General features: G+C 34.2%; 1 protein-coding gene across 1 annotated transcript in view; it reads left to right on the forward strand.

Annotated features, from left to right (window-relative positions):
- Nucleotides 1–15,306, forward strand: part of DNAH12 (dynein axonemal heavy chain 12) — a 194,244-nt gene that overhangs the window by 12,364 nt on the left and 166,574 nt on the right. The window contains exons 4-10 of the mRNA XM_057706474.1: nt 3,259–3,448; nt 4,119–4,191; nt 4,799–4,957; nt 5,175–5,370; nt 6,732–6,920; nt 7,779–7,935; nt 8,583–8,674. Of these exons, the coding sequence (XP_057562457.1) occupies nt 3,259–3,448; nt 4,119–4,191; nt 4,799–4,957; nt 5,175–5,370; nt 6,732–6,920; nt 7,779–7,935; nt 8,583–8,674 (1,056 nt within the window). The remainder of the gene's footprint in view (nt 1–3,258; nt 3,449–4,118; nt 4,192–4,798; nt 4,958–5,174; nt 5,371–6,731; nt 6,921–7,778; nt 7,936–8,582; nt 8,675–15,306) is intronic.

The raw sequence follows: 15,306 nt of genomic DNA on the forward strand, positions 1-15,306 counted from the left end.
CGCAGGCTCCTTAGTTGCGACTCGGCAGCTCCTTAGTTCTGGTACATGGGCTCCCCGGTTGTGGCATGCAAACTCTTAGTTGTGGCACGCATGTGGGATCTAGTTGCCCGACCAGGGATCGAACCCAGGCTCCCTGCATTGGGAGTGTGGAGTCTTATCCACTGTGCCACCAGGGAAGTCCCATTGTCTATAGTTTTTTGTAAATACTTAGCTTGAAGGTATATAATCAAAATATTGTGTTAAAAAGTTACTTTGGTTTGTTCTGTACTCCTTTCAGTGTGGCTGTGTTTTAAATTTAAAATCCATTTAGGTTCATTTGTTTTTCATTTTGAGTTTCTTTTTCCCTCCCATCCTTGCTGATTTTCTTTACTCATATTTATGAGCATGTAAAACAATAGCATGTTTAAAAGTCAGAACTACACCAAAACCTATACTCAGAGAAGTGTCCCCCATCCCTTTTACCCTATTCCCCTTCATACTTTCTACCTATTCCACTCCCTTTTAAATAACCCATGTCATTAATTTCTGGTTTATCCTTCCTGTGTTTAATATTTCACAAACAGAGATAATATGTTCTTACTTGCCTTTTTATCTTACACAAAATACACCATACTATAAACATTCTCTTGCATTTTGTTTAACTTAACATTATACCCCGGATATCACCCCCATATACATTTACAGAGATCTTCTACATTTCCCCCCAGCTTTATTGAGATATAATTGACATATAACATTGTGTAAGTTTAAGGTGTAAGACATGCTGATTTGATTTTCTCATTCTTTTTTATTGCTGCACAGAACACCAGTATGTGAATGTATAATAATTTATTCAGCCACTCTCAAGTGTTTCCAACATTTTGTTGCAATGAATAACCTTGTGTAAATGTGTTCATATTGTTGGGGGTGTATTTTCAATTTCTAGAAGTGGGACTTCTGGGTCAATGTGTAATTTAGTTAGAGATTGTAAAATTTCTCTCCAAAAGGGTTGTGCCAGTTTGTGTTCCTACTTACAGCTTGTGAGAGTGCTTGATTCCCCATAGTCTCACCACAGAATGTGAGGGGTCACATTTTTTATTTTTTGTCAGTCTGAAAGGTGACAAATGGTACCTCAGGGTATTTTAAATTTGCTTTCTCTAATTATGAGTAAGATTAAACACCTTTTCATATGGTTAAGAGCCTTTTTTTTTAGTTTAGTTTTGTTTAATTTATTTTATTATTTATTGGGTCTTCAGTGCTGCACATGGGCTTTCTCTAGTTGTTGCAAGTGGGGGCTACTCTTTATTGTAGTGCATAGGCTCCTCATTGTGGTGGCTTTTCTTGTGCGGAACACGGGCTCTAGGTGCGTGGGCTTCAGTAGTTGCAGCACACAGGCTCAATAGTTGTAGCTCATGGGCTCTAGAGCTCAGGCTCAATAGTTGTGGCGCACGGGCTTAGTTGCTCCGCGGCATGTGGGATCTTCCTGCAGCAGGGATTGAACTCGTGTCCTCTGCATTGGCAGGCGGAGTCTCAACCACTGCGCCACCTAGGAAGCCCAAGAGCCATTTTTATAGTATATTCATTGTGAAATGTTGGTTTATCTCTTCTGCTTGTTTTTCTGTTGGTTTTATTTCCCCCTAATTTTTAAAAAATTGTAGTAAAATACATATAACATAAAATTTACCATCTTAACTATTTTATTTATCTATTTTAAAAAATATTTAGTTATTTATTTGGCTGCACCAGGTCTTAGTTGCGTGTGTGGGATCTTTGTTTGTTTGTTTGTTTTTAATAAATTTATATTTTATTTATTTATTGGCTGTATTGGGTCTTCGTTTCTACACATGGGCTTTGTCTAGTTGCGGTGAGCAGGGGCTACTCTTTGTTGTGGTGCATGGGCTCCTCATTGCCATGGCTTCTCTTATTGCAGAGCCTGGGCTCTAGGCGCATGGGCTTCAGTAGTTGTGGCACATGGGCTCAATAGTTGTGGCTCATGGGCTGTAAAGCGCAGGCTCAAGAGTTGTGACGTATTGGCTTAGTTACTCCGTGGCATGTGGGATCTTCCTGGAGCAGGGATTGTACCCTGCATTGGCAGGCAGATTCTTAACCACTGAGCCACCAGGGAAGCCCTGTCAGTTATCTTTTGACCTTTTTTATTATGATATTTTTTCACCATGCAAACATTTTAATTTTATGTGGTCAGAATTTGTCAATCATTTTTTCCTTTTTCATACCTGGAGTGTGACTCATAGTTATAAAGTTTTCCCTTACACTCGAGTATAGAATTTTATCAGTTTTTTTCTAGGCTTTGTATAGGTTTATGGTTTAATTAAATTCCTGATCTATTTGGAATATATTCTTGTGTATGTTGGAAGATATGTGTTAAATTTATCTTTTTCCAAATGGCTAACCAGTTGTCCCAGAAATATTTATTAAAATCTTCATTTTTCTTCAGTGATTTGGGTTGCCACATTTATCATATGCTACATTTTCTTATGTACTGGATCTATTTCTGGACTTGATGGGTTTTTGTTTTTTGTTTTTTGTTTTTTTCAGTGGTCCGTCTATTCATGTACTGTGCCACACTGTTCTCATTAGGGAGACTTTATAGTATGTTTTAATGTCTCCTACAGCTAGTTCTTCCTTGTAAATTTTCTTTCTCAGGGATTTCTTGGCTATTTATTTTTCCACTTGAACTTTAGTCTCTACTTGTCTAGTTCCTTAAAAATGTGTGTAGATATTTTTATTGGTATTGCATTAAATTGATTTTGGGACAGATTTAAATTTTCATGATGTTAAAATATCTTTACCAAGATCAAGTACTGTCTTTCCATTTGTACATGTCTATTTTTGTCAGAATACTCATTGTTATGGGAGAATTTATGAAATTACATTATGATGCTATTGTACCAGAATATTATCTCCAAGAGAGTAGGGCTTTTTCTGTTTTGTTTACTACTATATCCTTAGCATTTGGAACAATACCTGAATATTTGTTGAATTAATGAATATTTGTTAAATGAAGGAATAGTAAGTTAGATAAAGCATGTTTGTTTTGCCTTGAGAAAGTGAACAGTATACTAGGAACATTAATTTAGAGAGAACGCATCATAAATAAAAACATAAAATAGTTTCTTTGTAGGTGTACTTTTGGATAAGATATTTTTATTCTGAAAGCATTTTTTTTTCATAATTTTATTCTGAAATGCTACATTTTGCATATATCATTGAAATGCTACACCATTTAGAACATTTAATTTTTTCTTATTACATTCTCAGTTCAACTATATTTATTTGAAACAATGTGTAGAGAGTAGTCCCATCGTACCTATTCAGCAGGAATGGCTGGATCACATGTTAATGCTGATACCTGAGTCTTTAAAGGAAGGGAAAGAAAGAGAAGAACTCGTTCAAAGTCTCATAAATGAAGTGTCAAGTGATTTTGAAAAAGGCATGAAGAGATATTTGGGTAAGTAGCATTTAACACATGCCAAGCTTGCTTGTTCCCCTGCGTCTCCCAATCAAAAGTAGAAATGTGAATAATGAATGTTATATGTTTAGCTATATGTATTTCTTAGATATTTTTAAAGTTTTAACTTTGAGCCTATAATCTAGTCAAATCTTTCTAATTTAAGGGCACTGTTTTTAAGGGCACTTTTTGTAATTTTTTCTGTGCTTATTAACTAATAGCTTTAAAATTTTTTACTTTGTCTTTATGGTTATAGTTATACTATTTACAGGATTGTAAGAAAATATTAACGTGTTTGGGAAGATTAGAGATTTAACCTTTGCAATTTTTAATTGGATTAATTTTTTTAAGTGGCCATGCCAGTGACCTTTGAAATATCTATCTCATCCTATCTGGATGAGAAAAACTGAGAACTTATTAAAGCTTTACTGTATCTGAATCACCTCTGAAGTAGGGCCAAAATAGTACCAAGAGCTTGATTTTGTTTCAAATAAGGGACTTTTTTCTTGTACCCCTTTTGATACATATTAAACTATTCTATCCATTATCAAAAGTTAGAAACTTTGATTTCAGTTAGGTCTTGAAATGATTTTCAAGAATTTTCGAGAAGTATTAACCTATCTATCAAATATATGTGTGTGTATATATATATATATATTTTTTTTTTTAGTGAGGAGTGTTCTCGTGAGACCTCCAATTAAATGGCTTGAAGGTGAAGGAGGCCCTTTACCTGAATCCTCTGTGTGAGTAAATTTTAAAAAAAGTAGTACTGCATCTAGGTTTTGATAACAGATTGAAAATAAACTGATCTTTCATTCAAGGCTACAATTGTGAAGCTCAAAAGTGTTTTGAAAACATGTAAAAAAAAATAATACTACTGTTTTTTTTTTTCCCCCAAAGGTATCCTGTACATTGAACTTACCTAGTTTTGCTTATATAATTAGTGGGAACCTTTATGGATGTAACTCAACTTGGCCTTAAGCAAGCTTTGCAGTATGCCAGACAGATTGCTCCATCTCCTTCTTCCCAGTCCTAAGGACTGAGTTCATTTATCTCTACCCAGGGTAAATGAGCCAGAGCACAGTGGAAGTTAGGGACCTCATGCCTGGCCCATTAGCCTGCCTTACCCACAGATGATCTCTGGTCTCTCCTAAGATAATGAACTCTCAAGATCTTGATGTATATTTATTACATGCTTATCTCCTAAGTTTCCCATTGCTGACCACATTTCTCTCTTCTCAATCCTCAGTCTTCTCACTTTGATACTAATTCCATGTCATTAATACTATTTCCTAAAATTTAGAATGTTTGAATTGAATCCTGTTTTGATATGGTGTTTTGCTTTCCCAGAGGCCTGGATTATTCTAAGCCTTGGCATTCTAGCTATCTGCAGACAAGAAATCAAATATTAGCTAATTTGCTCATTGTTCATCCAACTATGAAAATGTTACTGGACCTTGGTTATACGACATTTGCCAATACAGTTTTGCTAGACTTAACTGGAATTAGGTAAAATCCCATATTTTTTAATTAACATTTAAAATTTTAATGTCTCCTGCTTGAGTCTTTATATTTTTGACTATATAATTTTTAAAACTGATTGATAAATACTCAGGGCTTTTCTTTAGATTAAAAAAATTTTAAATTTATCTTACTTGTTTCAACAATTTTGTATCATGACCAATGTCTGTTGTTTGCTTTAAATCATTTTTTTTCTCATAAATAGAGGTAAAGGCCCAATTGATTGTGAATCACTGAAAAATGACTTAACAATACAAGCTAGAAAGGCAGAAGAGAAGATAATGAACACTTGGTATCCCAAAGTTATAAGTCTCTTTACTAAGAAGGAGGCACTAGAAGGCATTAAACCTGAGAAACTGGATGCATTTTATAACTGCGTTTCCACACTTATGTCAAATCAGGTAAATAGGTTTCGTATATTTTAAATGATAATGTTATTAGTTTAGTATTCTAAGTAAATCTTTAGATATAGTGCTATATAATTATTTTGAAATAAACTAAGAAAGACTTTTACTATAGTTTTATTTAGATAAGTTTAGCAGGAAAATGCTTCATTTCTGGAAGCAGTCTAAAATGAGAGGTAACTGTAGAAGTATGTGTCAATATTGTGAGTGATTACTGGACTCATGCTTAAAGGCTATAAGCTAATTATCTATAGCTTTGTTGGATTAAATTAACAAAAGGACTATCCTAGTGAACATGTTTTTGAACTTATGAAATTCCAAGTTAATTGATTCTCATTTTGTTCTCAGTAAAATGTTGGTTTGAAATGTTATTGATTGTCTTCAAATGACAAACAGAAAGAGAATATGAATTTCATACAATTATTTTATGGGCTTCTTGAATTCTTACTATTGTAGAAACATAATCCTAGAAAAATAGTTTTGAATAAAAACTTTTCCTTTTGGTAAAGATATCCAAAAATTCCATGAATTTTGCCACTTTTAAAGGGCATTTATATATATATAAATCTGGTATGTAACTCTGTAACAAATATACATGATTTTCTTTTTACCTTTAGAGGTAAAAAGTCCTCTTTAGAGGACTATGATTATATGATAAGAAGTAAAGAGATGAATGTTTTGAAGATTATTTAGATCTATGCTTATCTACTCTGTTTAAATTTCTAATAGTTGGTTTTATATAAGAAAGCATTCTTCATACTTTGGTAACTCACAGTGCACATTTCTAAGTTCCAGTGGCTTCACTCTCGCCTAGTGGTGTGCTGGAAATCTGACTCTCCAGGAGAAAAAGCCCTGATTTGTAGTGTAAATATTTCCACCATGGTGATTTTCAAGCATCCAAAAGTTTAGTATCTGACTCACAAAATTCTTGAATGTTTAACAATTGGCTCTTATAACCGTAGGAGCTAGTTCTAGTACACTGCTGTCCCTTGCCCCATATACATGTCACCTCATGACATCCCCAAACTTAGGTTTCAGGCCTCTCCTCCCCTCAGTCTTTATCATGTTGTTCGGTCTTCTGGAACTTTTTCTTACCAGGGACAAAATTACTAAAGGATGTGGAAGATTTTGAGTTGCCATTTTAAGATTGTTGTTAGTCTATAGAAAAAATTAAAGTTTGCATATATTGTTCTATTTATTTTAGACTATATTGATTAAGAACATATTGTACTGAATAAAGATAGTTTTCAGGACTAAATAAATTGATAGAATGAATTAATTATAGGCAATATCTTACTGATTTTAGTTAAAGGTTGAATTTGTGCTTTCTAAGTAATAATAACTTACGTATTATGCAGCTAAAAGATCTCTTACAGAGAACTGTAGAAGGATTTGTAAAACTCTTTGACCAAGAAGATCAACAAGGGCTGCCAATATTTAAGATGGAATTGACGTTTGATGATGATAAAATGGAATTTTATCCTACTTTTCAAGATTTGGAAGATGTTGTTGTGGGTTTGGTTGAGCGAATAGCTGAAGCTCTGAAGGTATTTCTTTATCCTTATCCATCAGGTTTATTTTATTTTTAAAAATTTTTATTGGAATATAGTTGATTTATAATGTTATGTTGGTTTCAGGTTTACAGCAAAGTGAATCAGTTATACATACACATATATCAACTCTTTTTTTAGATTCTTTACCCATAATAGGCCATTACAGAGTATTGAGTAGAGTTCCCTGTGCTATACAGTAGGTCCTTATTAGTTATCTATTTTATATATATAGTAGTGTGTATATGTCAATTCCAATCTCAAATTATCCATCTCCTGCTTACTCTCTGGTAAACATAAGTTTATTTTCTACATCTGTGACTCTACTCATCATGCTTCTTTTTATGGCTCTTTTTCAAACTTTTAAATTGAGTTGAAGCTCTATAAGTATATATATACATAAAATATTATAACTTGTTCTTTTCGTTCCATTCTTCAGATTATTTTAAGTTAAAAGTGCTTTCTCTTTGAGAAAGTTTCCTGTCCTGAGATGACTTTCTTCTTAGAACTTTTATTGTATTTATGTATTGATATTTTTGTGTATATTTCATGTTCCCTACTGATGTGTGAACTTTTTAAGGACAAGATCCAAGTCATGATTGTTCTTTCTAGAGCTTTCTAGTATAATCACTTCAACATAATTTCTCAATAAGTATTTGTTGAATGATAGAAAACTAACCCAGCTAAGGTTTTATATTAGACTACAAACAATTTTAAATTATTATTTTCCATCAAGTTATCTTTTCTTGGACCATTGAAATCTGAAATGAATTTTTAAAAGTATAGTATAAGATCTACATGTAGATCAACTGCACAGATATTTATTTCATGAATTGTCATTTTTATTTATGTTAGAATGTCCAAACAGTACCCTCTTGGCTATCAGGAACTTCAACAACTGTGAACCTTGATACAGAACTTCCTGAACACGTGTTACAATGGGCTGTTGATACACTGAAGGTGGCAGTACATCATAACTTAGAAGGTGCAAGAAAACATTATGAGACATATGGTATATATGACATATAATATCTCTTTTTTTGTCATAAAAGAATGCCATTTTATTTTTACTAGAATTGGGTCAGATATTTTATTGTTTGGGTCTGTCATGAAAGAGCAGAGAGCCAGAAGTGAGCATAGGCATGGCTTTTGCCAGAGTTACGGATCAAACCCAAGAAACTTGAATTCTGTTGTTCAGTCCAAAGGGTGGATGTTAACTGGGGTGGGGTCATAAAGTCAAAATGTAGAGAGAAGAGATGTTGGCATAAGGAGAAAGTTAAATCAAGGGCAAAAGCAAGGTAATTTCTAAGAATAGTTTTGAAGAGTCTGCTGCTCAGTAGTCTCCTCAAGTGTGTTTATGGGGTTGGGATAGATAGTTGTTATTTGACATTCTATTAACCAAAACCTTTTATTAATTGGCTTATCTGTACCTCTAAGTTATTTTATATACCCTATTATCTTTATTTTAAAAGCCTGTGTTTAACTTCATTTGCTTGTTAAGTCTATTTTATGTTATTCTGTCTATTCCTATTAGCATATGTTAATAGTCTATTAATAATATTTAATTGAATAGGCTACTTCATTCTATGACTATATAAAAAAGCATTTTATCGTTTTAAGGAGGTGTTATTGAGATTTAATTAGATTAATAATTTTCAGTTGAAAAATATAATTGGCTCCTTGATGGGACTGCAGTTAAACTGATAGAGACTTTTCAAGCAGAAGATCATACTTTTGATGAATACACAGAGGTAAGTGTTAATTCTGTTTTTCATTAATGCCTCTGAATTTCTTTTTAAAATTAAGATCTTTTTATTCTAAAAAGTAAATGCTTCAGTCTAAGTTAATAGAATTTCCTATTCAAAACATCATTTTAGTAAACTCATATGTTCATCTAATAATTTCCTTAGTTGTTCATTTAACTCATTCATTCATTCAACAAAAATTTCTTCATCACATTCAGACACATAGCAAGATTTTGGTGATGCAAAAAAAGATAATACATAAGAATTATCCTCAAGAGCTTATATTTGGCATGGAAGCCAGACATAGAAATAACAACTGTAATATATTGAGATTAGTACTAGAATGGAAATAGAGACAAAGTGTTGTGGAAGTTCATAAGAAGGAATGATTACTTTTGCTTTGGGAAATTGGTGAAGGTATCTAAAAAAAGTGTAGAATGGGCTGGACTTTGAAGTAGATGTTTATAGGTGGAGAAGAGAGGAAATGTAACATAAATAAAGTCCAAAAGTGTTTAGAGGTGTTCAGAGAACATCGAATAAACCCCAAGTGTCTGAAGAATAGGTAATTAGCAATACAATATATGGGTTATTTTGTGTTTCCATACAAATTTTAGAATTATTTGTTCTAGTTCTGTGAAAAATGCCGTTGATGTTTTGATAGGATTGCACTGAATCTGTAGTTGCCTTGGAAGTATGGTTATTTTAACAATACTAATTCTTTCACTTCATGAGCTTGGCATATATTTTCATTTGTTTGTGTCGTATTCAATATCTTTCATCATTGTCTTATAGTTTTTAGAATACAGGTCTTTTACTTCCTTGGTTAGATTTATTACTAGGTATTTTATTATTTTTGATGGAATTGTAAATGGGATTGTTTTCTTAATTTTTCTTTCTGATAGTTCATTATTAACATATAGAAACAGATTTCTGTATATTAATTTTGTATCCTGCAACTTTCCTGAATTTATTTACTTTATTTACTTATTTTTTAAATAATAGACCCTATGGCATAGGGTTTTTTGTTTGTTTAAAATATTTACTTATTGGTTTATTTTTGGCTGTGTTGGGTCTTAGTTGCGACACGTGGGATCTTTCATTGTGGCACCTGGGCTCTTCGTTGCGGCACGCTGGTTTTTCTTTAGATGTGGTGCAGGCTCCAGAGCGCATGGGCTCTGTAGTTGTGGCACACAGGCTCTTTAGTTGTGGTGCGCAGGCTCAGTTGCCCCATGGCACGTGAACTCTTAGTTTCCTGATCGAACCCACGTCCCCCGCATTGGAAGGTGGATTCTCAACCACTGGACCACCAGGGAAGTCCCTTCCTAAATTTATTTATTAATACTTACAGGATTTTGGTGGTGTCTTTAGGATTTTCTTTATGTGTATCATGTCATCTGCAAACAGTAACACTTTTACTTCTTCCTTTCCAATTTGGATACCCTTTATTTCTTTTCTTGTCTCTTTGCTGTAGCTAGGACTTCCAATACTATGTTGAATGAAAGTGGTGAGAGTGGGAGCATCCTTGTCTTGTTCCTGATCTTAGAGGAAATGCTTTCAGCTTTTCACCATTGATTATGATGTTGGCTGTGTAATATAACCTTTATTATGTTGAAATGTGTTTCCTCTATACCCATTTTGTTGAGAGTTGTTATCATAAATGAAATTTGAATTGTGCCAAAAGCTTTTTCTGCACCTTTGAGATGATCATATGGTTTTATTCTTCATTTTGTTGATATGGTGTATTACATTGATTGATTTGCAGTTATTAAATCATCCTTGCATCCCTGGGATAAACCCCACTTAATCATGATATATGATCCTTTTACTGTATTGTTGAATTCAGTTTGATAATATTTACTTGAGGATTTTTTGCATCTATGTTCATCAGTGATATTTTCCTTTAACTTTCTTTTTTGTGTTTTTTTTTTCTGGTTTTGGTATCAGGGTGATGCTGGCCTCATGTAATGAGTTTGGAAGCATTCCTTCCTCTGCAATTTTTTTGAATAGTTTGGGGATAGGTGTTAACTCAAATGTTTTGTAGAATTTGCCTACAAATCTATCTGGTCCTGGACTTCTGTTTGTTGGGAGTTTTTAAATTATTGATTCAGTTACTTTACTGGTACTTTGTTCATATTTTATATTTACCCTATTCAGTCTTGGGAGATTGTATATTTCTCAGAATTTGTCCATTTCTTCTAGGTTGTCCATTTTATTGTCTTATAATTGTTTGTAACAATGCTATGTGATCTTTTGTATTTCTGTGTGTCAGTTGTAACTTTTCTTTTATTTCTGATTTTATTTATTTGGGCCCTCTCTCTTTTTCTCTTAATGAGTTTGGCTAAAGGTTTATCAATTTTGTTTATCTTTTCAAATAACCAGCTCTTGTTTTCACTGATCTTTTCTACTTTTTTAAAATCTCTATTTCATTTATTTCCACTCTGATCTTTATTTCTTTCCTTTTACTAATTTTAGATTTTTTTTCTTTTTGTAGTTCCTTTAGGTGTAAGTTTAAATTGTTTATTTGAGGATTTTCTTGTTTCCTGAGATAGGCTTGTTATCACTATAATTTATCTTTTAGAACTGCTTTTGCTGTATCTCATACACATTTTTTTATTGAAGTATAGTTGATTTACAATGTTGTGTTAGTTTCTGATGTACAGCAAAGTGATTCAGTTATACCTGTATATATCCTTTTTCATATTCTTTTCCATTATTGTTTATTACAGAATATTGAATATAGTTTCCTGTGCTATACAGTAGGACCTTGTTGTTTATCTAATTTATATATAGCAGTTTGTATCCACTAAGCTCAAACTCCTAATTTATCCCCTCTCCAATCCCTTTCTTCTTTGGTAACAGTAAGCTTGTTTCCCCCAAATATTTTGGATCATTGTGTTTCTATTTTCATTTGTCTCCAGTATTTTTTATTTCCTCTTTAATTTCTTCAGTGGTTGTTTAGTTGTGCTTTTGTTTAATATTTATTTATTTATTGGCTGCATTGGGTCTTCGTTGCTGCGCATGGGCTTTTCTCTAGTTGTGCTACTCTTCCTTGTGAAGCATGGACTTCTCATTACGGTGGCTTCTCTTGTTGCAGAGCACAGGATCTAGGTGCACAGGCTTCAGTAGTTGTGGCACAGGGCTCAATAGTTGTAGCCCGAGGGCTCTAGAGCACAGATTCAGCAGTTGTGGCACACAGCTTAGTTGCTCGTGGCATGTGGGATCTTGCCTGCCCAGGGATCGAACCCGTGTCCCCTGCATGGGCAGGCGGATTCTTAACCACTGCGCCACCAGGGAAGCCCTGTGGTTTTAATTTGTATTTCACTGATGACTAATGATGTTAAACATCTCCTAATGTATTATTTTCCATCTGTGTATCTTTTTAAAAAATAAAATGTCTGTTCTAATAATTTTTACATTTTAAATTGTGTTTTTGTATCCTTATTGTTTAATTATAATGGATTTATTTTATTGGGCTATATTATAAAATTCTTATTATTGCGTTTTAAGCTGTCTTTATATACTTTGGCTAAAAGTCCTTTGTCTGAAATATGTTTTGCAAATATTTTCTCCCAGTATATGCCTTCACTTTTCATTTTTTGTAACCATGTCTTTCAAAGAGCAGGCATTTTAAATTCTATTGAATTCCGGTCTATCAATTTTTTCTTTTAAGGTTCATTCTTTTCAAGGTCCTCTCTATCTTTTTGTTTGCCTACTCCATGGTCACAAAGATTTGGGCCTATATTTTCTTGTAGACATTTTATAGTTTTAGTGTTTACATTTAGGTCCATTGCCCATCATGCATAATTTTTCCATATAGTGTGGAAAATGAGTCATGTTTCGATTTTTTCCATGTGGGTATCAAGCTGTACTAACATCATTTATTGAAAATACCATCTTTTCCCCATTAAATTATCTTGGCATCTTTATTGAAATTCAGTCAACTCTATATCTGTGGGTCTATTTCTGGATTTTATATTCCTTTCTGTTGATTTATAGATCTATTCTTACGCCAATACCATAGTCTTGATTTCTGTAGTTTTATAGTAAGTTTTAAAATTAGGTATTAATTACAAGTTCTCTGCTTTGTTCTTCTTTTTCAAAATTATTTTGACTACTCTAGGTCTTCTGTATTTCCATGTACATTTCAAAAACAATTTCTATAAAGAAGCCAGCTGGGATTTTGATTAGGTTTGCACTGAATTTTTTTTTTTTTTGGCCACACTGCACGCATGCAGAATCTTAGTTACCTGACGAAGGATTGAACCTGTGCACCCTGCAGTGGAAGCATGGAGTCCTAACCACTGGACTGCCAGGGAAGTTCCAGTCATCTCTTCACTTAAAAAAAATTAATAAATTTATTTATTTATTGGCTGCATTGGGTTTTTGTTGCTGCACGTGGGCTTTCTCTACTTGTGGCGAGTGGGGGCTACTCTTCATTGTGGTGCGTGGGCTCCTCATTGTGGTGGCTTCTCTTGTTGCGGAGCTTGGGCTCTAGGTGCATGGGCTTCAGTAGTTGCGACACATGGGCTCAATAGTTGTGGCGCATGGGCTTAGTTGCTCTGCGGCATGTGGGATCTTCCTGGAGCAGGGATCATACTGGTGTCCCCTGCATTGACAGGTGGATTCTTAACCACTGCGCTGCCTAAGAAGTCCCCCAGCTTGTTATTTTTATTTGCTTGTTTATTTGTTTAGTGACTGGATAGATTATTTTAGTGAAGTCTATTTCTCTCCCCACCCCCTCTGAAGTGTAAAGCTTTTGATGTTGCTCCTCAGGCATCCATAGCTTTGGGTATGCTCAAAGTCATCTTGGGAAGGCCATGGTTTCAAATGGCTTTATTCTCTCTTTCTCTGGCCAAACATAGCTGTTAGTTTTCACTTGTTGGCTAATTGCTGTATTGTTTTCAACTATGCCATGGAAGTATAAATTGCTCTACTGATTAATCAAATTCAGGCTCCCTTGAAAGAGCAGTTCCCAGGGTCAATGTTTGATAGTTATTCTACCCTAGGAGGGCTCCTACCAGCAGTCTCCTTCCCTGGCTCTCTCCCTCAAACTAGCCAGTCTGTGGTTTAGCACCAATCTTCACCAAATCCCTGAATCTCCCTCACAGTTGATCCCTACCACAATCTCCACTGTTTTTGAGGGCAACTTAGGCTTGAACTTTTCCATGCTCTATTGCAAATGAAGTCAATTCCTTTGGGAAAAAGATTAGGAGGTATCTATTTTATGACCTGCTTCCCCTTCACTTCCAGGCAAAATCTCTGAGGCAAGGCCCTGGAGCTGGGAATGGGGATAGTGACATGCTCCTCTCTGTGACAGCCCCTCTGAAGGAGTTGAACATTCAGTGGAGTGGAGAGCAGTAACCTGAGGTTTTCTCGTCTTTCTTCTGATTTGGAGCCACCACCTTACCAGCCAGGGCAAGTGTGATTGGTGTTTCAGTATTCTCAGTGGTACGATGACCGAGGAGGACCCTCTCTTCCATGGGTGATATCTGGGTGGAACAAGGGAGTCCCCACCTTCTGATTGCACTCACAAAGAACCTAGCTTTATCAACAGCTATTTAAGTTCTCCAGCTGGAACCTGTGTGGAAAGAGGGCCCTGTGTTCTTGAGTGCACTTGTCTAGAGTGGAGTTTCCACCTTGCTGATCTGGGAGCAGGGAGGGAGGCAGCAATCCAGGTTCAGATACCATAGATTCTCATTTGTCTTACCAAATTTTCATAGATTTCCATGAATAGATGTTTCTTCATTTTTGGTATACTCTTTTGACCACTTTCAAAGGCATTAAATTAAATGCTTGTTTTAAAAATAATTTTCACCAGTTTCACTGGGGAGCAGATCCACAGAACTCCTCATGTTGTCATTCTGGAAGTCTTTTCTGGGTTTCTTTCTGTAATTTAAAAAATCTGACTTCTTTTAAGATTTTCTCTCTCTCTCTTTTTTTTTCTGTTACTTCTCAGCTATTTGATTGTGAAGTGCTTTTATTTTGTTCTTTTGTATTTCTTTTTTTTTTGAGAAGAAATACTGTTGAGATTCTTAGGTCTGTATAATTCTCATCAAACTTGGAAAATATTCAGACATTATTACTTCAATTTTTTTTGTTTGTCGCCTTCCCCCAATTCTGGAATTCCAATTTCATGTATATTAGACTGTCTGATATTATTCCAGAGGTTACTGAAGTTCTGTTCAGAGCTTTTAGTTTCTTCTCTCTAGCTTCATTTTGGATAGTTCTTTTGTGTTATTTTAAGTACATGAATCCTTTCTTCTTTGGTGTTAAGCTGTTGTTACTCATAGTAACTAACATTTTCATTTCAGATATTGCATTTCCCCAATTTTTGGGTAAATAATGTTTTCACTTTATTATGTTCATATTTTATTGTACATTCTTGAACATATAGAGCATATTTCTAATAGGTTACAGGGAGGCTGGTCTGTATAAAAATTTCAGTCCATCTTATAGTGCTTTTCCATTTTCCCCAACATTTTTGTGTTCTATAAGTCTTGTACTTGTTTCATAAAATTTAATTTCTAAGTATTCTATTTTTTGAAGCTATTAAAAATGGAATTGTTTTCTTAATTTCATTTTTGTATTGTTGATTGCTAATGTCTAGAAATCGAATTGATTTTTGCGTATTGATCTTA

The sequence above is a fragment of the Hippopotamus amphibius genome, chromosome 13 (genome assembly GCF_030028045.1).
Source record: "Hippopotamus amphibius kiboko isolate mHipAmp2 chromosome 13, mHipAmp2.hap2, whole genome shotgun sequence".
Taxonomy (NCBI): domain Eukaryota; kingdom Metazoa; phylum Chordata; class Mammalia; order Artiodactyla; family Hippopotamidae; genus Hippopotamus; species Hippopotamus amphibius.